This window comes from Eutrigla gurnardus (assembly GCF_963514095.1).
Source record: "Eutrigla gurnardus genome assembly, chromosome: 21".
Classification (NCBI taxonomy): domain Eukaryota; kingdom Metazoa; phylum Chordata; class Actinopteri; order Perciformes; family Triglidae; genus Eutrigla; species Eutrigla gurnardus.
The window spans coordinates 11,795,691-11,819,354 of NC_139932.1; the positions used below are offsets into that span (position 1 = coordinate 11,795,691).

The 23,664-nt window shown below is 44.1% G+C and overlaps 1 protein-coding gene across 5 annotated transcripts in view; it reads right to left on the minus strand.

Annotated features, from left to right (window-relative positions):
• The window catches only part of wnk1b (WNK lysine deficient protein kinase 1b), a 72,830-nt gene extending 50,088 nt beyond the window's left edge, over positions 1–22,742 (minus strand). For 2 of the 5 annotated variants that reach the window (XM_084039296.1, XM_084039295.1), the window contains exons 1-2: positions 22,153–22,740; positions 18,591–20,227 (exon numbers count right to left, since the gene is read on the minus strand). In XM_084039296.1, the coding sequence (XP_083895422.1) occupies positions 18,591–19,550 (960 nt within the window). In that variant the 5' untranslated portion in view covers positions 19,551–20,227; positions 22,153–22,740. Of the gene's footprint in view, positions 1–18,590; positions 20,228–22,152 lie in introns of all 5 variants that reach the window. The other 3 variants (XM_084039293.1, XM_084039294.1, XM_084039297.1) reach the window with 3 other exon arrangements.
• Between the last annotated feature and the right edge of the window lie 922 nt (positions 22,743–23,664).

A 23,664-nucleotide genomic window follows, 5' to 3' on the forward strand; every position in this document is an offset into this window, starting at 1 on the left:
GAAGGAGTGTAGGATAGGAGCAGATGTTCCCGGCTGATCAGGAGGAGGAAAAAGATTACAAGTAGGGAAAAGGAGAAGTGGGGGCGAAAGGAGGCAGGAGAGGCTGCATTTAGAGGGATGAGGGATGTAAGGAGGAGAGGGATGAGGGGGAGGGGGGGCATGAGAGGAGGCGGGAGGGAAGACAGCTCCGGTAATGAGCCGTCAATTGAGACAAAAGCAGAATTGTATAACTTCGTAATGAGTCTCATTCTCGGGATATATAAGTGTAATAATGACAACGGGCCTCACTAATGAGACTACTACACCAATTCACACGCTTTGTAACAATAGCAAACTATTAGACGAAGATAACCACAAGCCCCGATTAAAAAGTTGGACAAAGACATTTCCTACAAAAGGAGAATTTTAAAACGGTTTCTCCAGAAAGTGACAGGAAGAATCGAATGATTGACTTTCTTAAAGGTTTGTTCTTATAATCTACAGGAGCTGCCGGTTTCTTTCATTGCACCACCTACTCGCATAAATTATTTTTCATTTTAAAAGGTGCAATATACGATATTCAGAGCATTAATATAGCAGTAAATAACTATTTGCTACGGAAAGATATGGCGGAGAAATGTCGAGCTGAGCAGAGAAGGTAGTCGCTCTCCCTCTGTGTGTGTTGTTATCCGAGCTTCTCCTTGCTCTGTTGACATGGCCGAGCAGTGCATACATTTAGTGCATGTTTGCATGTGAGCTCATACTCATACAGTTAGAGCTGATAACGCCATCCACACCATTCAGCCACCCTTTTAGTACTAAAGACAATATTTCACATTTCATGTTTCAGATTAGCACGTTAAACATTTCTAGCTGCTTTTCTCAATCCCGTTCAACCAGTGGGTCCCGACCCAAAGTTTAAGAAACAAGCAGGTTTGCTATTCCAGCTGTCTCTGCTTTCGTGTAATGGTTCGCAGACTTTCTTATGGGGCAAGAAGCTGGATAATTACAATAATGTACAGCTCTGTCGCCTCTGAAAGGAGCCCCTATAATTAATCACGCAGTACATCTGGCTGCAATTAGCTTTATAAAGGCCTGTACAATAGCTGAGCTGCTATCGATACGCAGACACGCAAGCGTAGGGATCCGTGTGCACACACTCGAAAAAGAAAATATATATAGATCCACAGCAAAAACTTTCATTGTGCCTGAATGAGGTGCGCATGTGAGCGCAGGTATAAAAGATATCCAACTTTTCTTCTTGGGAACAATGACAACAATGAGCGATGACAATATGATTTCTAAGCCCGAGTTCACACAATTGCTGCTTAAAATATCCATACAATGCGGTCTACCCTGACATAAGGGTCAGGCTAAGGAAGAAAGAGACACTGAATAAGCCTACTTTCTTTTCATGAGTCGGATTCCTCCAGCAGAGCAGCGGCGGCCTGAAGGTAAAACAAGTAGGGCCGTGAAAGTTGCAGGGTTGAATTCCTGGTAAGTTGACCATGTGACAAATCTTAGCAGCGTTTCAGCAGCTGTTGCCGTAGAGTTTCTCAGAGGCAATGTTGTTTATGTAATGAAGAGCTGTTAATATGTTACATAACTGCATGGAGAAAAAATAGAAACACGTCCCAGTAGGGCTGCAACTAAGGATTATTTATTACTTTGTTTGATTATTTTCTCCAATTGATCAAATCATCATTTGGTGTTTAAAATGTCAAACTAAAAGTCTGCAATTGCTCAAAGCCCGATGAGGCATCAGAGATGTTACATTAGAGGTCAATGAGGTCCAAATGCACACGAGTGTGCACATACTCGGGCGTGGAATGGTAAAAAGAAAAAGAAAGAAAACTCTGGAAAGAGGGAGGGACGAGTGGGGGGGGGGGGGGGGGGGGGGGCACGGCCAGAGAAAGAGTGGGTAATGTCAACAGAAATGCCTCCACTAGGCTTTCTGTCCAAGATGGGGAAAAAAACACAAAAGCACGTGCACACATACACAGACGCGCGTTACGTCACGCTGCTGTAGGTTTATGAGAGGTCAGAAAAACAGGGTTTTAGTCAGAGGGAGGAATACATCAGGATCGCAGTATAAAGACATGCTGCATACAAGCTCAGGCAAACGCAGGACGGGTACGGAGCTAAAAGATGTGCTGCTCCAGCAGGATGTTCGCATCCATGAATACATTTGCTTTTTAAAAAGGCTGCGTCTTCATAACCGACTGTTCAGACGGGTTTCTGGGGGCCACATGTGACGACTGGCAAGCGATTTGACTTCAAAAGACTTCCCCACACCTGTCCACGCTAAGAGCTGTGCCAACACGTACTGCATCACAGCATCGGTGTGTGTGAATGCTGCGGTTGGGAGTCTGGGTTGAATCATTCATTTATCTGATAGGAAACCTGAAAAAAAGCACACACTCTCTTGTTGCTGCAGTTGTGAAAATATTGTGTCAGAGCTCGGCTTTGTGACGTCTGACAAGCGTTATTCAAATAACAGTTCTACCTTCTAACTAGGCCCGCTTTGCCGTCTGAACCCCCACCCAACAAACTCCCAACAAGGACCTTCATTTTGAAACTTTACCACGCAAAAACAGGATTCTCAATTTGAGCAGAACCTCTCAACGATGGTGGAAGTGGATAAACTCAGCAGCAGAAGCCACATTCACTGATGTTTTAATGTTCCCTAACTGAAAACCTCTTCGCTTTGCCTCATCAGTTCACCACAGGGCCAACCGTGATATAGAAGAGTGGTTGGCACGCAAACACACGCACTCGCACACACTTACCAGAAATGACTATAGGATTGCATGCTCGCATCCTGTTAAGTCAGCACATCAGACATGATTCATGTGAATGAATCAAGTTTTCCTCTTTCTACCCCCCTTCATGTCCTTTTCTTCTTCTTCTCTCTGTGTATCTACCACCCCAATAGACCACTCCAACACACCGACCCTAAATCTGACCTCAGACCTCCTACTAAATGGGAACCTCCCGTCTTTCTCCCTGTGAGGCATGTCAGTGTATGAATGCATTGCTGAATGGTCGAATGGGTGTTCATCATGCTCTTTTTTTGCACATGGATTTAACTGCATACATAGGTGGATATAATATTACATTATATCTGCTTTTATGAGTATTTAGATTAATATGAGAATTGTGGACACTATGAAATCATAAAAGCAACCAGGTGGGTAGTTGTTAAAATGTTCAGTCCATTTATATAACATGGAACATTTCATAATTCATTTAGTTTAGTGTTTTTTTTTTTTTTTTTTAAATAGCACCTTTTACACAAATGGTTCACATGATCAGCCACACTTTGGTCACACAGTTAAGTTGCCAAGTCTCTACAAAGTGTTCAGTGTTACAAATGCCCTACTGAGAGGACACAAACAACACATTATGTATATATATGGGATTTTTTTTTTCTTTAGATGAACCAATGCTGGATTTGTTTCAAGGACTATAAAGATGTATTGGGAGTTTAAGTCTGGTGACAATATTTATTCTTTTACAAAAGCACATGACTTACACAAACGTTTTTAATGCGTATCCATTGATCTATAAATCCATTATGACTAATTCTGTATGACTCTTTTATAGCTGGAGCTATAAAATTGACCGTCACATTGTGATATCCGCACAAACTCTTCACACAAATCCAAAGAATTAACAAAAGCGCCCAACAGTTTGCAAATAAAACTTTTACAGCATAGTTATTTTCCCTTCGACAACCATCTCAACTGTCTGGTTTACCACTGAACCTTCATGCTGACTTTAACATCCGGAGATTTCGGCAGATACTCGCTTCTTTGTGCGAAGAGTTGTGTTTTCGGTCAACGAGGTAGGAGAAATAAAACTTTACTCAGCTGTAAACACTGCTGACAGAAGGCCCTCTGCCTCTCTGAAACTTGCTGAGAATGACTCCCTATAACGTGCTTCACATTCAGAAATCTATCCTACAACCAGTTTCTTCTATGTTTGACCACTAAGCATGAGAGGAGGAGGGTTTATGTGGGAGTTTAAAGAGGGGACCGCTTGATGAATGGACGCCATGATTGTTCATGGCCTCTATTCAGGGAAGAACACACACACACACACACACACACACACACACACAACCACACACACCCATACACACACACACACACACACACACACACACACACACAGTTTACTGGGGTGAAAGTAATTTGAATATGATCCAGATGCCTTCATGTGTAAGAGAAGAGAAGAGAAGAGAAGAGAAGAGAAGAGAAGAGAAGAGAAGAGAAGAGAAGAGAAGAGAAGAGAAGAGAAGAGGTCTAGTCAGGAGAAAAGCAAAGGTAAATAAAAAGTCTGAGCTAAAATATGAATCATGCACTGCTGTTGCTGCTGCTGCTAACACCTCCAGCCCACGAGACTGCTATTTATAGACAGAAAGAGAGAGAGCGAGAGAGAGAGAGAAAGAAAAAGAGAGGTGAGAGCAAAGCGATAGCAGAGAGGAAGACGAGTTCAGCGTGACGCAGAGAAGACAGCAGGACAGGAAGAGGAGAGGAAGACTGAGGGAAAAAAGAGGAGAGCAGAGAAAGAATCAATTAAAGGGAGAGTAGCAGACGAGAGAGATTGAAGAGTTTGAGGAAGAGAAGAGAGAGATGGGCGAATGATTGTGCACCAGACTGAGAAAATACCAGGGGTCGAACCGCGGTCGTCTGGAGAGAGGACGGAATGACAAACCAGAGGAGAAAAAATGTGGAGGGAGGGAAATACGCGGAAATGGGCTAAGTGATGTTAAACGCCGAGTGCGTTTCCTGTCCCACAGACAGGTGAGTGGACCTGTCTGAGGGCTGAGAGTACCTGTCTCATGGCTGAGTCAGTGAGAAAAGGCAGTCTGCCAACATAGAACATGAGATAGCGAGTCATTTTGGTTTTTAATTGGATCCTCGACACTCACCCTGATTAAATGAAAAACGGAAAAAACGAAAAAATATTAAGAAATGTAGAGTGCCTTAAAAATGAATTTGAGCTACGGATTTATCAGCAATTTTTGACGGATGGTTGGGCTGTAAACTAATGTCAATAGTCAATAGTTTCGATAGAAAAGAACAAACATTATGGGAAAAGTTAACCACCTATGTGTACCTCACATTCATGAAGGCACACCCACACAAGCGTTACCACACACACAGGCAAACAAGCTGAGCTCAGGTTTGCCAAACAAAGGCAGGCGTACTGTTTATTCATATTGTATAAAAGATGGGATAAAAGAAGGGCGAGCAGCCATCACTCATGTCAACGAGGCAGAAACACTTGCTGGCAGCAGGACCTGCTTGGGTTGATGTGGGGAAATAAAAGCCCATAAATAACAAAGACGTATTTATGAGCATGACAAAAGGATCATAAATAGCTTGATAAACCAAGAGACGGGAGTTAATCTTCATCAACACACCTAAAAGAAAAATAAAAGAAACCTCAGAGATGACTTTGGCGGATAAACATCAATAGACAAGTAGAGACAGGGTTGATGACAACAGTCACACTGTTGGCTTGGGTGAAGTCCGTTCCCACATACAAACACATCTATTGCTCAACATTTAACCAAATCATCGACGGATTTCTCGGTAATTTACGGTGAAAAGGGGATGAGCCTGGCGTGGGACGTGCAGGCTTCCGCATACTAACCCCGCCATTGTTCACCAGTCGCAAACATGCTAGATGTTAGATTAGATAGGCATGGGATGGTGACATTTTTTTAATGACGTCCCATATCCCTAATTACAGATACAGAAGTTAGATGAAATCTATAGATATGGCACGTTTCATTGCAGTTTTTAAGTAGGTATATCTTTCCTTCTCATCCGTCTCCATTTGTTCCCCCTGCCTCCACCTTTTCAACCCTTTTGTATCGACTCCTTCTCATCCTCCCCCATGGCCGCTTCAAGCTACTGAGCTGAAACAAAGGTAGTGTTTGGGCTAATTAAGGACATTCCCCAACACCGCAAGGGTTTAGAGTTAAATCCTCCCTAAAAATGTGCTGAAAGACACACTTACCAGAAATGCCTTCTGTTCTTGGCCTTTTCAGCTCCGAACCAGACCAAGCTCTGTCGCGAGAATTATTAAGCATAATGGTAAATTAACCAGCTAATTATCTTTTTATGCGGTTATTCAAGACGGCGTCGACTTACATACTTGGCTGTCAACTAGCATAAACACAGACTAGCAGTGTGTACCTGGAAGAGCAGCGTGTGTCTACAGTATCTGTTCCAATGATCAGTATCAATAACATCCTCAAGGCCAAGGAAATATACCTGGAGGGGTCCCTTTGCCGTTTGTTAAATTTTAATTGAGTCAAATTAAATAATTGATACAGAAGATAACTAAAGGGTTAATTATAGTCGACGTGTCAATCAATCTGTTGGAAGGAACCAGGGCAGTGTAAGAGTACACCAGAGGTATGCGGATGCGTACGCAGGTAGCAGATAGCTGGCGGCTCACCGCAATATCTGATATATACTCGACGTACAGAAATAGCGCCGTGTGTTGTAGTGCAGCTGTGCATTAGCTGCGACCGCAGTGTGCGGATGTGCTGCAGACTGTGGTGTGGTTTGACGCCACCTGCAACTTCCCCTGCAACGCAAAGTTGAACCTCAAAATGGGGTGCATGTCTGCTTTTTAGTCACCTTGCTCTGGCACTTAAATGCATGCACAACAAACTCTTTAAAAAATAGCCTCCTGATACCGAGCTGCTACTTTTGATGAATCCTCAATATTCACAGAATTCAGGATATTTAGGATAGAAACTGTTCCTGGTCAACGTCCAAAGCTGCATCAACACCCTAACCTGTTCTTCTGCAAACAAAGCTTGCATGGCAATGCATGCACACGCGCGCACGACACACACACACACACACACACACACACACACACACACTTCTTTACTATGTCTGTTTGTAGAGTCAACAGTTACCCCACATGGCATGTTTCTTCTTCTCTCAATTCACGAAACTAAAACTGGTTAACTGTAACACAGAATTTCCTGTGTGAGAGGACGTTAAACTGCAGACGAGCTGCGCGAGCCGCTCTGAACTCTTGTGCAAAAAGCCCCAGGGCCGAGGAGCATCTGGATATTGAGTTTACAATGTGGCAGACAATGCCTAAAGTACACAGGTCGAATGGGACTAGCATCAGACCACAGGGAATCCACAGTCCATTACCTTCTAAAGCTCCCCATTAGCTTTCTGTCTCACTCTCAATCCCCCCCCCCCCCCCCGTCTGCATCACCCTCACTCACTCTCCCCTCTGTCTGCATCTCTCTTTTTATATCTCCCCCTCTCTGTCTCTCTTAATCTCTATGAATATCACACTTTCTTTTGAGTTTCATCAGCCCCGTCTCTGTCTCTCTCTCTCTCTTGTGCAGCTTTTGCTCGTAACTTATCTCTCTGTACTTTATTTATTTAAATTTTGGGACAAGCTCCGCCTCATATTTTTCTCTGTTTCTATATTTGTCTCCCTGCCTTTGTTACACGCCATCAATGGCTTCTGTTGTCTCGTTTTTTAAAACTTAATTTTGTTTTCACTGAGACTAATCCATCATTTCTGGCCAATGTTACACATTTTACACTCAATCTAGATTAAATTGATCCACTCGAAACTACACGAAAATGAAGAGAAAGTAAAGTTGTGTTGCAGCGGCCCTAATGTGTTACTGAACACACGCCGCCATGCACACACATGCATGACTGTATTTACGGCATGTAGCTCCATTAGCTACACACATGCACACTCAGCACAAGAGGAAGAACTGGAGATATTTCCAATCAAATATTGATGGAGTGAGAACCAATGGAAGGCTTTCAGATAAGGCCTGGGAAAACACACACACACACACACTAAAGGCCCAGTCTTGCATTCAGGTCAGACAAAAGAGCAGCATAACCCTCCCTTACTCTACATCTTTATACTGCTGTAATTTATGTTTCATTCTCATCTTTCGTTGTAAATGCTCCCTCTTTCTCTCCTCCTCCATCTTTCCATTTCTTCCTTCCGCGCTTCTCTCGCTCCCTCGCTCGCCGCCGCCCTCTTCTGAGCGCCACCGCGCCCGAGTCAACAACAGGGTGACAGAGGTGAGCTGTTTATCGCCCATAACACAATGAATAGACAACGCGACGCGCACGCGTTCACACACACAAAGGAAGGACAACAGTAAACAAACAGACCTGACCTCTCCGTCAACCCTGCTTTGTTATAATGTGTGTGTGTGTGTCTGTGTGGCCGCACATATGTTTGTGTGAGCAGGAAAGACGGGTGGGGACACTGTTTGGTTTGTGTGTGTGTGTGTGTGTGTGTGTATGTGTGTGTGTGTTAAAGCTGTAACAAAGTATGAATGTTTTATGAGATACGGTAGTCATAACAACTCATTAGCACTTAGATGTATGAGCTCAGGAACAAATTATGTCAACGAATCCTCGGACCCTGAAACCAAAGCAGCTAAACGGAGTCATCTAACCGTAGAAATGCATTAATGACTTGCTTTCGTGACATGCACAGCACTTCAGAGTTTAAATAACCGGTTTGAACGCTCTGCATGGATTTGACTTCACTCACTTCCACATTAATCCTTCTTCCGCTCCATTGCAACATGTAGTGTTAACGGGAGGTGTCAATCAAACCCATTCAAATGAGCATTTGCTAAAGAAATAGACTCTAGTCTATTGCATAACAACAAGCCCAGTTTGAAATGCATGGAATATACCATAAAAGGACACTTTAAAAGTACATAGCCTGCCCCAAGAATCCAACATTTGACCCTTTTGGTTCTGAGATAAGTCGACAATATTCCCACATCCCGTCTTATCTCATCGCAGAAACTAATATCTCAGATAAATGCAACACCACTGCGGGGCCACCTAAAGCCTGCTATCAGCTGAATCTGGCAAACACTTCCCGCATCCAGAATCTCATCATCTAAGTGAACTTGTTGACTTCAACCTCAAACCACCCACCTTATGACTCACCCATCCGGACACGGACCTTGTGGGGGAAAAAGCAGCTGTTACATACAATACAGGCAGGAAGCATCATCTTCATCGGTGACGGGGATTGAAGGGGGGATGGCGCATTAACTGCGTAATTTTCTTGATTTAACAGGGTTTTTTTTTCTTTTTGGCACCTTAAAAGCAACACGGGCAAATTCGCCGTCTCGCAATAATCTCAGTTTATTAGGCGTTAAAATGATTTGTGGAGGATGCCGGTTGGGGATAAAGTAGCTGTTCATCCTCGACCGCGGCATTAAAAAAGGACAGAGGCTTCTCATTCAATTCAAAAGGCACTGAACATTACATGATCATGTGACCTCGCCTCTGTGGTGATTACATCATGCAGACTGTGGCTTATGAGTGATTGACTCTTAATCCGGTGGGGAGAACTTCCTACCTCCCTCAGTGTGTGTGTGTGTGTGTGTGTGTGTGTGTGTGTGTGTGTGTGTGTGTGCATCCTGCTCCCACTGACTCAGCATTGTGTCAGGCAGACTCTCTCTCCACTAACTCACCAGAAAATTAATCAGCGGCTGTAATTGATTAAACGTTTAAGCAATGTTTCAAGTGAAATTACCAAAGATATGTGTTTTTTTCCCTAAGTTTTAAAAAAAATATATTTTCCTTTCAATTAACTGCAATGACATACGTTCCCCTTATCAGCCATTCAAGCAATGAAAACATCATAATGAGCTGTGGGACCTTTTAAAAGGAATTTTCTACTTTTTTACTGACAATTTAATGGACAAAATCAGGTCAGAACATGAGTTTTCAAGGGAATATCCCTTTAATTAAACATCACAACTTCCATCCAACATTATGCTAATAGTCTATGAAAAATGCACTACAATATCAGACCTATTTCAGATGTTAGGGAGATAAGTAGCATTTCTTCAACCTTCCCCTATGATCTTATATTATGCTATTATTTCCAGGCAAGTAGAAAGCAGACTGTACACATACGCAGGCACAACAGACAATGACACATAAATCCACTTTGACACATGCAGTCACACACAGTCTCCACTCATTCTGCTCTAGTTATGGCTCAGCAGATGACACTCTGCTGCTATTTATAGAACAGAAGGGGGGAAAAATGAGGAGGGGAAAAATCCCATCTTGTCTCTCGATTTGCTCCGTCTCCCTCTCTCCTCTTTTTCCCCCCAAAGGCTTGAGTTAAGGTCATGGAGGAGAGGGAGAACCAGAGAGAGACACACACACATAAATGGGAGGGAGAGCTACAAAGCGACAATCGGCGACATGCACGGTTACACACAGACAGAGCACATCAGAACGACACTGTTCTTTCCGTCTCGCGGTTCTTCAGTTCTATTTACAGGCGCAAGTGAACCTGTTAAACCCAAAACCATTTCCAGCTTTTTTTGTATCTTGAGCATTTTACTCAAACATTTTTAAATAGAGATATCATACGTCAAATGAGAACAATTAAAAAAAACAGTTGTTTGTTAACAAGTGGCTAAATGAGAACACAAGTCCGCTTTTAATTCAGCTGTGTAACATTTCGTTTATAGCCTAATGTTAGCTTTTTACTGCTGCTGATTGCATTTACGCTTCAAAAATTAGATTATCCTGCTGAACAAACTGCGTAAGTATCGTAAAAGTTGCAAAGGAAAAATCCTATTGGCTTTTTTGTCAGGGGAACCGCTGCCATGCCAACTTCTGTGGTTGGCATGCAAATATACGTCATCCCTGCAGCAATCTATGCCCACAAAAATGTAAGCAACGTGCTCAGTAATATCATCAGGGCATGAAATGTAAATCTATAGGAGGTGGAGATCACACACACACACACACACACACACACACACACATTTATTATATACCCCAGTCCAATAAAGAATGACATCTTATCACTGGCATGTGGGGAATCTGGGAGCGATACAATAAAACCAGGGAGTTGCCCCCCTCTATACACACACACACACACACAGAATAAGAAGTGAACACAAAGAAACAGGAGCTCACTTGCACACACATTCTGTACACAGATGAAGCAACTTGCAAACACACACACACACACACAGACAGACAAAAGCAAGGGCAGCCTAAACACACATAAAAAAGACGCATAAAAAGGCACACAGTGTTGTAGAGCAAGCAGCTTAGATGTGCAGCCCAGGTCACTTTACGCTGATGCAGATGACCGGCAGCTAACAGACCTATTTTAGACTGAGGTCTCACACACTCTCTCACTCTCTCACTCTCTCACTCTCTCACACACACACACACACACACACACACACACACACACACACACACACACACACACACACACACACACACACACACACACACACACACACACACACACACACACACACACACACACACACACACACACACACACACACACACACACACACACACACACACACACACACACACACACATTTTCACACCTATACCCTCTATCATACTGTGGAGGAGGCACATCGGCCTGTTGACCATGCAATCAGCTCTCGCCGTTTAATCTGTTGTCATCAGAGATCCTGTCTGCAACTTCCTTTCTCTCTCTCTGTTGTTTACTCCTTATTATGAATAGTCATGTTTAATGTAATGTGATTAGCAATTAATCAAATTCCCTAGCAGAGACGGCTGTTAATCAAAACAGAGCAGCATGAAGCCAGGTCAAATGGTGCCTTTTGAAGAGAGGGCAACGGAGGAGAGACCCCCCCCCCTTCCCGGGACAGACATGTCTACATTAAATGTGGGACGGTAAACAGAAGACATTCAATTACAAGAGAGAGGAATTGATTTACTGGGAGGGAGAAGACTGTGAAATGGAGGCAACAGACTGAGAAAGCCAGACATAAAACACCTTGAATGGGTTCTCTTTATTTATTGTCCACTGATAATATTGTTAAAAACTTGGGAGATGGAATCTAAATGTCATTCTTTTTGTATTTATTGATGCATCATCGTCACTGAAGCTCAAGGAGAAAGTTAGCAGATGTAAGCGCTAATGCGGTGCTAATTTAACACATAAAGAAAATAAAGTTTGCTTAAGGATCTGCTGTCGTGTTGCTGAATGGTTTCAAATAACGGTTTTGTTGTACGCTGCGGCATCTCTCTGTGGTCTTTTGCTTGCTGCAGTTGCAGTCTCTCTGAGGAAGTAGAAAGCTGTACTCCTGATCCCAGATTTGTCATTTCTGGCTCAAAACATCGTGACCCAATCCCCTGCTTCTGATCCGCAGCTGTCGGCCAATCGTGGCTCGGAATTTCCAGGAAGTGATTATTCTCACAATGTCTGTATTGTTTTGCAGTTTCCTGGCCTAAAAAAGTATATCACAATTGTAAAAACAATAACCGCTCTTTCCGCTAATCAGGCACACAGTTGCATTTAGTCAAGCTACTGTGTGTGTGTGTGTGTGTGTGTGTGTGTGTGTGTGTGTGTGTGTGTGTGTGTGTGTGTGTGTTGTTGTTGTGAGTTCAAATGCCTTGAATGTCAGAGATGCCTAGATAATGATTTTCAAAGTGGAGAAGACAAAAATATCAATGATGTGATGAATGAGTGAGCAGCCATGATGGAGGAATCAAGACAAAAATAGAGGAAGTCACTCCTCCTTTTAATGTTTGAAATTTAAGGAGGGAATGAGACGGATGTCAGGGGAAGAGGAAAACGAGGAGGAGGAGGAGGGAATCTGACTGAAAAGAGCAAAGCGGGAACTCATCGAGGAGAGAACAGAAAACCAGAGAGTGTAAACTAAGTCATTATGTGTCTCACTGACGCATGCAATCTCCCCGACTAACCCCTACACACACACACACACACACACACACTCCCTACATCACCTGGAAGCATTGCCTTTCTATGAGTCCACACACACACCCTGCTTCCAATAAAAGCCACACTGTAATCATCATAAAGTACACCAACATGCTTATCAACACTTACATTCACACATGCTGACACATTCATTGAATGTAAACCCGGACGCCCTGATACCAAAGCATCTTCCAGTCTCTCTCTTCACGCTTTTCATGCGCTGGATGACTGAAAAAAAAAAAAAGGTGCCAAAACACTTCAGCCTCTTCAGCGCTCCGACTTGCACAAACACACACTCACGCACACTTGAAAGTTTGGCTTCATGATTACACTTCCTTCTTGTTTTTTTTTTTTTCTAAATAAACACAGAAAATTGGAGGGAGAGAGGTCGGTCATTCTTCACTCTAAGGCCCACACACACACACACACAGACACACACAGACACAGACACACAAACAAACACAAGCTATCAAGTGAGATTTATGCAAGTGTGATAAAATGCTTGGCTCCCATGGGCGGGAGGTATAGACTACACGCAGTATTTGAAACTGTATTTGAATAATTCCACACCCTGCATGTTACTTTAAAACATAGTTCTGTTTTCACGTTTATTATCCGAAGGTCTGAACACTAATAATATTACCACAACTTGAAAAAAAAAACCCACTTGGGCCATGTGACTCTTCAGCCTTCCACTGAAATCGATACTAATGCAATTCTTAAAGGCAGGGTGCCCTGACCTCGGTGTTTAACATTAGGGGAAATTCTGGTGAACACACATGGAAGGAAGCACAGGGACGGTTTGCATATGAGGAAGTGTCAGCTTCTCTCCCTTCCTTTGCTGTTCACGGCAGGTTACCGACACATGAAATGTGATGGGACAAAGACGAAGCAAAAAGGAGGTCCGACTTATAGTGAGAATGAATGAAAAATGTGAAAAAAAAGGCATCCTCCCATGCCCGCTTCTCATCTTCTATCATCTCCAGATTATCAGAGGACGAAAACTTGGCGACGCGGCGGTTTCCGGCTCTATGGCTCATAAATCCAACGGGCTGTTCTTTGGTTGCTTTACATATCTGAACCTCACATCTCGCTGTGTTCACGTGTGTCACGGTTTGATCTGTTGGAATGCCGTGTGAGTGAAACTCAGCTATTAAAAGGTTACTGCACTCTCACTTTAACACCAAATATTCTCTGGAAATACCCATCATTCCTGCAGTTGACACAAACAGGTGACTATAACTCGTTTGGCCGCGGTGGCTGCTAGATTCCTCCGTCGAGGTGCAACATTCGCCGGTTTTACAGCTGAGCTTATTAGTGAAAGGATGACGGCTTTATGGATGATGCTGTCATGATGATGGATAACATCAAGCCAACAACTGTCTCATGCCTGGTGGTGATTTTCCATCCTGACAACAGCAAAGAAAAGTCCTCATCCCAGCTATAAATTATGTTTTCAGGTGGTTCTTAAAGTGGCCGCTCCATGAAACCATGCATCTCTCCATCACATCAGAAAGAAAAATAAGTAAACAATCCCCACAGTGAGCTGCAGTACACACACACACACACACACACACACACACACACACACAACGTCATATATCCACGTATGTTTACATGCACACAGGCATTAGCTCATTAGCTAATTGCTAATAAGGAAAAGGAAGCCAGAATTTAAAACATTGCAAACTATTTCCATTTGTTTTGTCAGTGTGTGTGTGTGTGTGTGTGTGTGTGTGTTTGGGGGGGTGGCTAATATTACTTTATAGCAACTGAATCAACAGAATCAATCAGCAGAGAAGACCAGCCTCTGTGGAAGGCTTGACACAGCTGCAGTGGGCTGTTTTGTCAGGGAAATCTGAACCTCTGGAAAGTCTAACCGTTTCACCTCAGCTCTGCTGCCCCGGAGTTATCCAGGGATATGGATCTTCCACTGAAATACAGGACGCAGCTTTCGCCCCCTTTTATAAACGTGTACTAGTATATTTCCCCTTCGTGAGATTGTTGACCAATTGGGTGGATATTTGTTTGTTAAGGTGAAGCTTTAGCATTTGTTATTTCAACAGAGAATCCATTGTTCAGTGAAACAGCCTCTGGGACATTACACTTTTAAAAATGCCTGATAAACACAATATAATACAAACTCAATATGCTCGTCCTTCCTCCATCTCTCCTTCACTCTGTGCCTCCCCTCCTCCAGTCTGATCCCCCCTGGACTTCCACCAACACATGGACAGATTCCAGGCCAGTACCAGGTTAAAGTGGGTCATCACTATAAACAAATTGCCGCAATACTAAAATTGGACAAGGTGAGCCATATTTATTGGCCTTGTTAGATGTGATTTGTGTGTCTAGATCAGGAGACCACAGTGCTATAACAGCGAGATAACATTTTGCTGATAGTGGTTTTGCAAAAAGTATGACATTTTAATAGAAATCAATAAAATTTACTTGTGGTAAATATTCTGCATTGGTGCAATATGCACATGCCAACATGTCTAAGGCCAGTTTCCCCCCTTAAGGCACTGATTGAATGGCCGTTATTGCCTTGAAGCCCCAACAGCATGTGTGTGTGTGTGTGTGTGTGTGTGTGTGTGTGTGTGTGTGTGTGTGTGTGTGTGTGTGTGTGTGTGTGTGTGTGTGTGGAGGGGGCTAATCCGCCTTGTGTTCCTGTTGAGAGAGAAATTTCAAGGTCTTTGAGTGCCAGCAGAGCAGAGAGTCACACACACACACACACACACACACACTTGGGGTCCCTCTTTTTATCCTCAGTTTCTTTGCTCCTCTCCCCCTCCTCCTCCTCCTCCTCCCTTTTCATTTCCTTTGTCTTTTCTCTCCCACTTTTTCCTCCCCCCTCCTCCCTTCCCATGTATGTTTCCCATCTCTCTATTCTGTCACTGAATTCCCTCCACGATCACCTCCCACTTCCTTAAACTCCCGCTCCTCATCTTTCCCATCCTCCTCTTCCTCCCCCTCCCCCTCCGCCTAATCTCCTCCGACCACAAGTCTCCAAAACTTCTTAAAAAAACTTTTTGAAATGTATTCCATTTAATCCCATTTTTGCTCTTTACGTCTCTGTCTCACTCCAACCACCCACGCTGGACAGGCTCCTAGCAATCGCCTTGGACACAAGGGGGCTGAACTTTGACCTTTGCCCCTCCTCCCTCCATCCGCCATCCTTTTCTCTCTTAAAGAACTTAATTTCTTTCCTTTTCCACCCTTTTCTTTTCCCCTCCTCGTACTGCCTTGCAATGACTGACACACTCCTAACTTTATCTCAGTTTCATGGAGCGTTGAATGTTGTCATTATACTTTTTTTTTACCACCTGATTGACGGCTTTCAAGTCATTTAGTTTCCAGAAATCATTCACGTTAAAGCGATTTCTCACGATTAAACTGATCCCAAACATTTCTCCTTCTTTATTATACCTCATTCCCGGAGCACTGTGTCAGCCTCTTCTTTCTCATCCATCATCTCCCATTCAGTCAGACAAAGCACTTTAAGATAAGCTCAGCGACCTTCCTCCTCTTTCTCTACACCCCCTCTATCTACTCATCAATCCATTTCTTCTCTAAAGCTTAAGCAAACTATATGCTCTATCTCCCTCCTCCACCTCCTTGTCCTCTGCCTCCATCCATCTCTGGTTTCTCCTGCAAACAGAAGATCACCTGCTTTGGATCAGATGCCAAAGAACGCAAAGACACAAACCCCCCCTAAAATCTATCTCTATCTCCGAAACACACACGCAAACAGACGTTAGACTTTAAACACACGTGGAAAGGGGATGGAAAGACACTCTACGCACACGCGTACATACAAACACGCGTTTGCACGTACAGAAAACCGACAAGTTCCAGATGATCCCGACTCCCACAGATCTCTGGTTCCCATGCCCACCCAGTGAGTGAATGTGATTGGTTGTTCTGCCTGTCTGTGTGTGTGTGTGTGTAACTTTACTCCTATCATTCTGCCACATGTCAGCAGTTGCTCAGTCATCTTTGACACACACACACACACACACACACACACACACAGTAGAAAAGTACTTGTCTTTGCATGCATATAGCCTAGTCACCACCACTTCCATACCCTTATATAACACATGCAGTACACTGTGTTTAATGGAACCTTTCATTCCAATAAACCAGAGCATGTTAAGTAAAACACTCCCGATTATTTAAACAAATGACACTTTTCTTTTCTTTTTAAAACCACCATGAAAATCGATCAACGGTCTGACTTGATTAAGACCGCTTAGACCCAGAACGCTGTCAAGTTCCCCCCCTTTTTGACAGGCGAGAGAAAAGAAGGAGGCATGTGTGACGGAGGGAGAAAGCTCGACTGAGGCTCGATGTGTTTGTTTTCTGATAAACAGACTGGCGCTTCCTCGACGCGGGGCATCAGGCGAAGCTGATTTTAGCTCCTGGAATTCAGGAGGGCTCGAGGAGCATCTTGTGATAGAGATGACAGGAAAACAACTGCAAACTCTCACAGGAAATAATCGCCACCACTGAGAAACGCAAACATGTGAAGATATGCACAGAAAAACCTTTTGATTACAAAGTCTCACCTCGTTCTGGTTCTAATTCATTTAAATTAAAAAAAAAGACGGAATAGACCACCCATCCTTCATGAGGGGGAGAAAAAAAAAGCTCTGCTTAATTAATTCTGATGTAGTACAAATTACTCTCATGTCGCTAATAGTGTTATCTCTCTCTCTCCCCCTATTATTTCCTGTTATTCTGCGGGTCAGCTGCATGACAGACAAAAAGTAAACATTTCAATCTTGTGCTTCATCGGGGCAAGAAGTTCCACATGAGCTCATAGCGCTGTTTTCTTCCTCTCTGCCCTGAATGTCATATGACCAGAGTGTTATTCTACATCTCCAACTACTGAATGCACCTCTGTCTCTGCAGCCAACAACATGAGCTGCAACATTTTCTCTCCACCTCACCTTTCCCGCCAACACACACAAACACATGTGACACCTCTCTTGCTCAAACTTTCTATCCCCCCCTCTCTCTCTCTCTCACACTGCAGAAGTTGCATCAGTGCACCATAATGTAGCAACAGCATCCTGTGGTGAACTGCGTGTCATCCTGTCTCATGTTTCGCATTGTATGCAAGATGCGGCTTTTTTTTTTTTTCTGTTCTTTTTGTATCTACAGCGTTGGAGCTGCCCGGTGCAGCCAGCGTGGTTACAGCCACAGAGAAACTTCACCGGAGCAGCTGGCAAGTAATCTGTCCTGCTCAAGGGCATCACAACAAGAACAAGTAGGTGAGAGATGCAACAGTTCCTCATTCACTTTAAGTGCCCTAAATTTCCAGTTTCAGTCTGTGTATTTAGACCGATCACAAGCTAAGACCTCGAACCATTAGGATGATGATTTCCTGCACGACACACATCCAGCTCGGGGAGTCAAACCCACGTGCTCACCCTTACATCAGGCCTTGATTTTTGGACATATGAACTAGTCACGCTGTATCTAACATCACGAATCAAAACTTCAAACGCAGGCTTTACCCAGGATGCACCGTTATCTCAGTCTCAATCAGATTGTGATCTAGTTACAACATGAAAAATTCTTCAGAAAATCATCTGGGTGAGCAGGAAGTTCTCACATATCATTATCGTCAGGATCTTGAGGTAAAAATTGAAAATGCAAGAAATGATATAAAACAGTGTTTAAATTCAGCACCTGGGTGGAATTCAGACACCTGAGGGCAGATCCCATAACCACAAAATGAGCTTTAGTTTAAGTCTGAGCCAGATAAACAGGAGGAAACAGTTTGATGAGACTGGACTCACCTGGAGTTCACACCATGCCACTTCCACTGTAGTTTCTGTATCCAGTCCCTTGTACACCGTCTTAAAGGACCCTCTTCCAATCTCAATGTCGAACTTCAGGAAGCGCCCGTCTGGTGAAGTCCCCACAGCTTTCGTCTCCACCTCCTCGATGTCCTCCTGCACTCGTTTCTCGGCCTCCCTCTGCTCTGCCCGAGCCTTCGCCAGATCCCTCTCCTCCTCTGTCTCCCTCTCTTTCTCCTCCGTCGGAGTGCTAACGCCACCCCCGTCCACGTGCTCCACCACTTTTCCATCTTTTGCCCCTGGCTGCGCGACTTCTGACCCTCTGGGAAGCAATATGACGTCAGGCTGCTTGCCTGCTGTGGTGTTGGTAACATCCAATACTGTCGGGCTGGGCTCTTTTACTGCCCCAGCTGCACGATGTTCTTCTACTATACCAATGGTGGGACCAGCGGCCGTGATACTGCCCTCACCTAAATCCTCCTGAGCAATTTCTATGTGCCCCTCCGCAACTGCCCCACTTAACCCAAGACCAGGTTGAAGGCTCAGGCTATGCAAATAGAGACCTCTTGGGACCTCGCCGCCTTCAGCGTCTAGTACCCCCGGTCCGGGGTCCGTGGGCTGCAGAAGGAAGAAGGTGGGAGGTCCCTCACAGTCCGGAGGTGAGGTGAGTATCATGGCTGCTTTGCTTGGCAGGTCCAACGCCGTGACATTTGAGTCACAAATGACACTCCGGCGGAAGAAGCGGTGCTCGGCTATTTTAGAGTCTCTATCCATCGTGTGGCGGCGACGTTGGACCTCAGGGTGTCCACCGAGCTTCTCCGCCACGTGCAAGTCCGAACTTGAAGAGCCGTTCACATTCTTATGGGGGGTCTGGGGTGACGGGCAGGGAGAGGCGGAGGGGGGAGGGGGGGCCGGGGCAATGAATTTAGCCTCTTTGCTGCTGCTATTGCTTTCAGACATTCCTCCCCGAGGCTCAGACCACAAAAAAAGAGAATTCTGTACGTATAAATAAGGACTTATATTATGTGAGCAGTCAGACCAGCCTATATGTACACTGTCTGTATGCAAGCACAATCTCTCTCTACTAGCAAGCTTAATTTTTCAAATGAAAACCTCAGATAAAACTCCAAGAAAAAAGAAAAGGGAATGGGTAACTCTACTTCCTCTTTGCTGTGTCGGCTGTTTCAACAAGACGGCCTACAGTTCCCACAAGGCCCTTCTGTGCAAGGCTCGGGGAATCTCCGAGAGAGAGGAAGGGGCTTTCGCTTAAAGATCGGGGAGGGAAGGGACGAAAGCCAGTCAAAGGAGGGGGGGTGCAAGCACTGCAATGAGGTGACAACCGTCAAATTAACACCGGAATCCATCCTGTTGGCAACATCCAGAGAGGGACATCCACGACATGGAAGGACTGGAGATCTAACAGACCAGTATGGCCTCCTAAAAGGCTGATAACACAACAAAAATGATCGGAATCCAATCCGTTACGGCTTGACGTGGAGGTCTGGTGAAGCCCCCACTCCTCGGTGAAGACAGGACTCCCTGGAGGTCACCTGCCCGTCTGGGGAGGCCAGACAGAAGGCTAGGTAGGCCAAGCCTGGCCTAGCCTGGCCCAGCTCGGTTGGCTTCGGCCCTCCTCACTGGAAATAAAAAGAGAGAAAGGAGAGAGCTGTAAGATTAAACTCTATTTTTTCTTGACCATACATCGCAAAACCAACTGCTTTCACTTGACTACTTAAGTGACCCAACCGACTTCAATAAGACGCCCGAAGGATACTTGGTTCCCTGCCAAAGTGTCTGGTTGAACATACAAGCTGCCCGATAGTGTAACATTTTACCACTATTTGGCCAGTGATTTCCAGTATGACTGACAGGGTGGGAAATGAGATTCAGCCCAATGCTGCCACAATTTTTGGTAGCAGTTCACAAATCTGTCAGCTCCTCCAACCGCTAAGCAGAGATCAAACCCTCGTTTGGATGCTTCAAAACAATTTGGTTAGTGAAATGGAATGAAACTAGATCAGTACAAAAAAAAAAGGGGGTTTCATACACCCAAAAAAGTGACTATTCACAGTAAAGCCTTAAGCAATTCATTATTCCAGATTTAGCTATTAGAGGATTCAGTCAGACTTTACGACAGAAACCTCTTTGTTTGGGGTTTATCCACAAATATTTTACTGGGGCCGAGAGCACAATCTCTAATCTCCGACTCAAGATTGTTAACAAGAAAGAGATCTGCATCCCACCCCACCGCCCCAATTGCCCCTGTGTAGTTAATGCAGCCGAGTGATGCAGCAGAGTGTGCGCCTAATTGCTCCACGCTCCAAATTTAGCCCAGAGTCACCACCGCCGGGATGACCTCAAGGTTAGGCTACTCTGTGGCATTTCAGCAGCTTAGCATGAGATGGGAGGAGGGCCTCGGAGTGACGGGGCTAGAACCACCACTCAGAACCCAAATGCATATCTGAGGACACTGTGCAGCCTATTACTCCGCCATTAAGCATTATAGAAAACTAAGTAAGTGGTAATGTGCTATAGAGTTTCTCTGATTGGATCTGTGAATGGTGATTTGTACTGCAGTGACTTTGCATGGACTATAAGTGCACAAATCACAAAGTCAACACACAGATTATGACACATGCCATACTTTTACATTTCGTTGGGTAAAATTTGTCCTGGAGGGTTTTGCTGGCAGTGACCATGAACAACACCATGGATTGATTCGGGCTCCACGGACTCCCGTACATTGCCTCAATTAAAGGAAGTGGGTGATGGATGAGCACTAAAGAGGTCACAGTAGTTGTGTTTCTACCTATTCTTACATATAAATCTTTCCTGTGCAGCTTTACAGTCAGTGTCACTACATGTTATTAACAGGTTCTCCTCAATCAACCCTTGCTTTGCATCTAAATTCACACATTCAATTGCATTCTCAAATTTACAATAACCAAGCAGTAATTTAAAGTAAGGTGTGCAACATCATAATTTAAATTAACATACATATTGTCAGGCAAATCTTTATACAGTGATCACAGGCTGTGCTGCTTCGACCAATCAGAGTCGTCCTTTCAGAACTCAATTAGTCTTCCCATCTCTCTCACACAAATGCTCAAATGGATTGCAGCAAAAACAAATGTACAAATATCGGTTTGAAGCACTAATATGATGTGCAATTAGATGCTGTATTAGCAGCATGCAGCATTTGGCTCATTAAAACATAATGAAAAGAGTTCATCCTGTTGAGCACAGGAGCACTTTAAATGCATGATAGTCGTTCAGGAATATGTATCTTTAAAGTTGTGTTAAAATATGAATCATGCATTGTTGAAAAAAAAAAGTGAGTTGGTGGGCTGGAAAGAGTGCATGCTAATGATAAATGCTGTGAGAAAACTGAGCAGCAGACTTTAGGGGTTCACCCGCTGCTGCCTGTTGAGAAACTCCAAAAAAAAAACGAGCCTATGCAGCTAACTTTGCCTACAGGCAAAACAAGACACAAGCAAGAAGCAGTCACGATGTGTGTAAAGCGTTATAATGGGACACAACAACAACAAAAACGCGCCGTTACCTCTTACATCGGTGTGGGCTGTGTTGGCACCGGGGAAATGTGAAGGTAAAACTTGATTTAAAAGCCTCTGCAGTGGGGGTCCGCTCCGACACAGCGCTAATGTCAGCAATAGTGCGTCACATTAAAGCCACAGTTGGTCGCCGAAAACCCCCCGAAAGAGAAGCTATTTACAAAAACATAACATGGCTACAACCGTATCCTTACAACAACAACAAAAAAAAAAACAGCGTGGAGGTGAGCGGTATGTGGAGCCAGCCGCGGCCGACAGACAGACACCTCCCACCGGGCAGAGAAGCCAAGTTCGCTCGCTGGTGTCGCGGCGGCTCTGGTACTTCTTTCCGCCTGTCTCCGTGTTGTCTGCGTCCGGGTCTGCGACTTGCAACCCGAAAAAGGCACCAAGTCTTCGCTCAAAAAAAAAAAAAAAAGATGCTATATCCTCATCCGTATCAACGTCCAGTCCGCTCCCGTGGCCGCCGTTTCGCTCCTCTCGGCTCGTGTGGCGCAATAAATCCCCTGTGATCCACAGTTATTCCCCGTTTTCGAGCCACCGGACAGCGGCTCCGTCTGCTCTCTGCTCGTCTCTAGCGATGACTCGACAAGGCGACGGCAGCGCTTTCACACAGACGTACCGCCGCGTCAAACCAACCGCCGCTAACCCGGATGATACAGGAAGCCCGGGGTCTTTTCAAAATAAAATATATAAATGCGATTCATCGTCTAAACGCCACTCGAGCTGTGTGTGTGTGTGTGTGTGTACTCACTATAATATACATATTGTATAATAGAATTATAATTATTGTTACATGTGTACATTACTTTCACGGCGTAGTCTGCAAAGGTGGCTTGTGAGGTTTTAATAAAGTCTTCCATAATAAAACATCATCATTTATTTGTTGAATGTATTTTGTATCATTCATTTGAAATAAAGTAAATAGCAACCAGAAGGTATATATGTAATCTCTTGTAGTTGAGTAGAAGTAGTAAATAGCATAAAATGAAAATACTCAAGTAAAGTACTGCCAGACCAAAGTACTGAACTGCAGTACTGTAATTGAGGAAATATACTTTGCAACATTCCACTCCTACTATATTCACATAATCCCATTTTTAGGCCACTTGAGCTTTTTTCAGAGTACATCCTGTCGCAGCTCTCGTGCCACACCTCCTGTTTGTCCTGCTGTGTTGTTGTGATTTCATCGGGGACAACGGGGGCAACAAACTGCATCTGTTTGATCTGATGGGGATCCAGCTGTGGCCTCCCTGGGTCCAACAAACAAAACTGGGGGAGGAGAGGAAACATCTCTCACATTTTTTTTTCCTGGTTTGCCACAACAGTTGTGAGCTCTCAAACATTCAATGTTCAATGTAAAATAATATATGTCATTCTAGTCATATGTTCAAAATTTGATTTGTTTATAATATACTTATATAGAGATATCACAACAGAGGGGCTACTGCACTTTCATGAACAGGCCTTTTATGTTGACACGTCAAACCGGAAGCAGTGTGGTT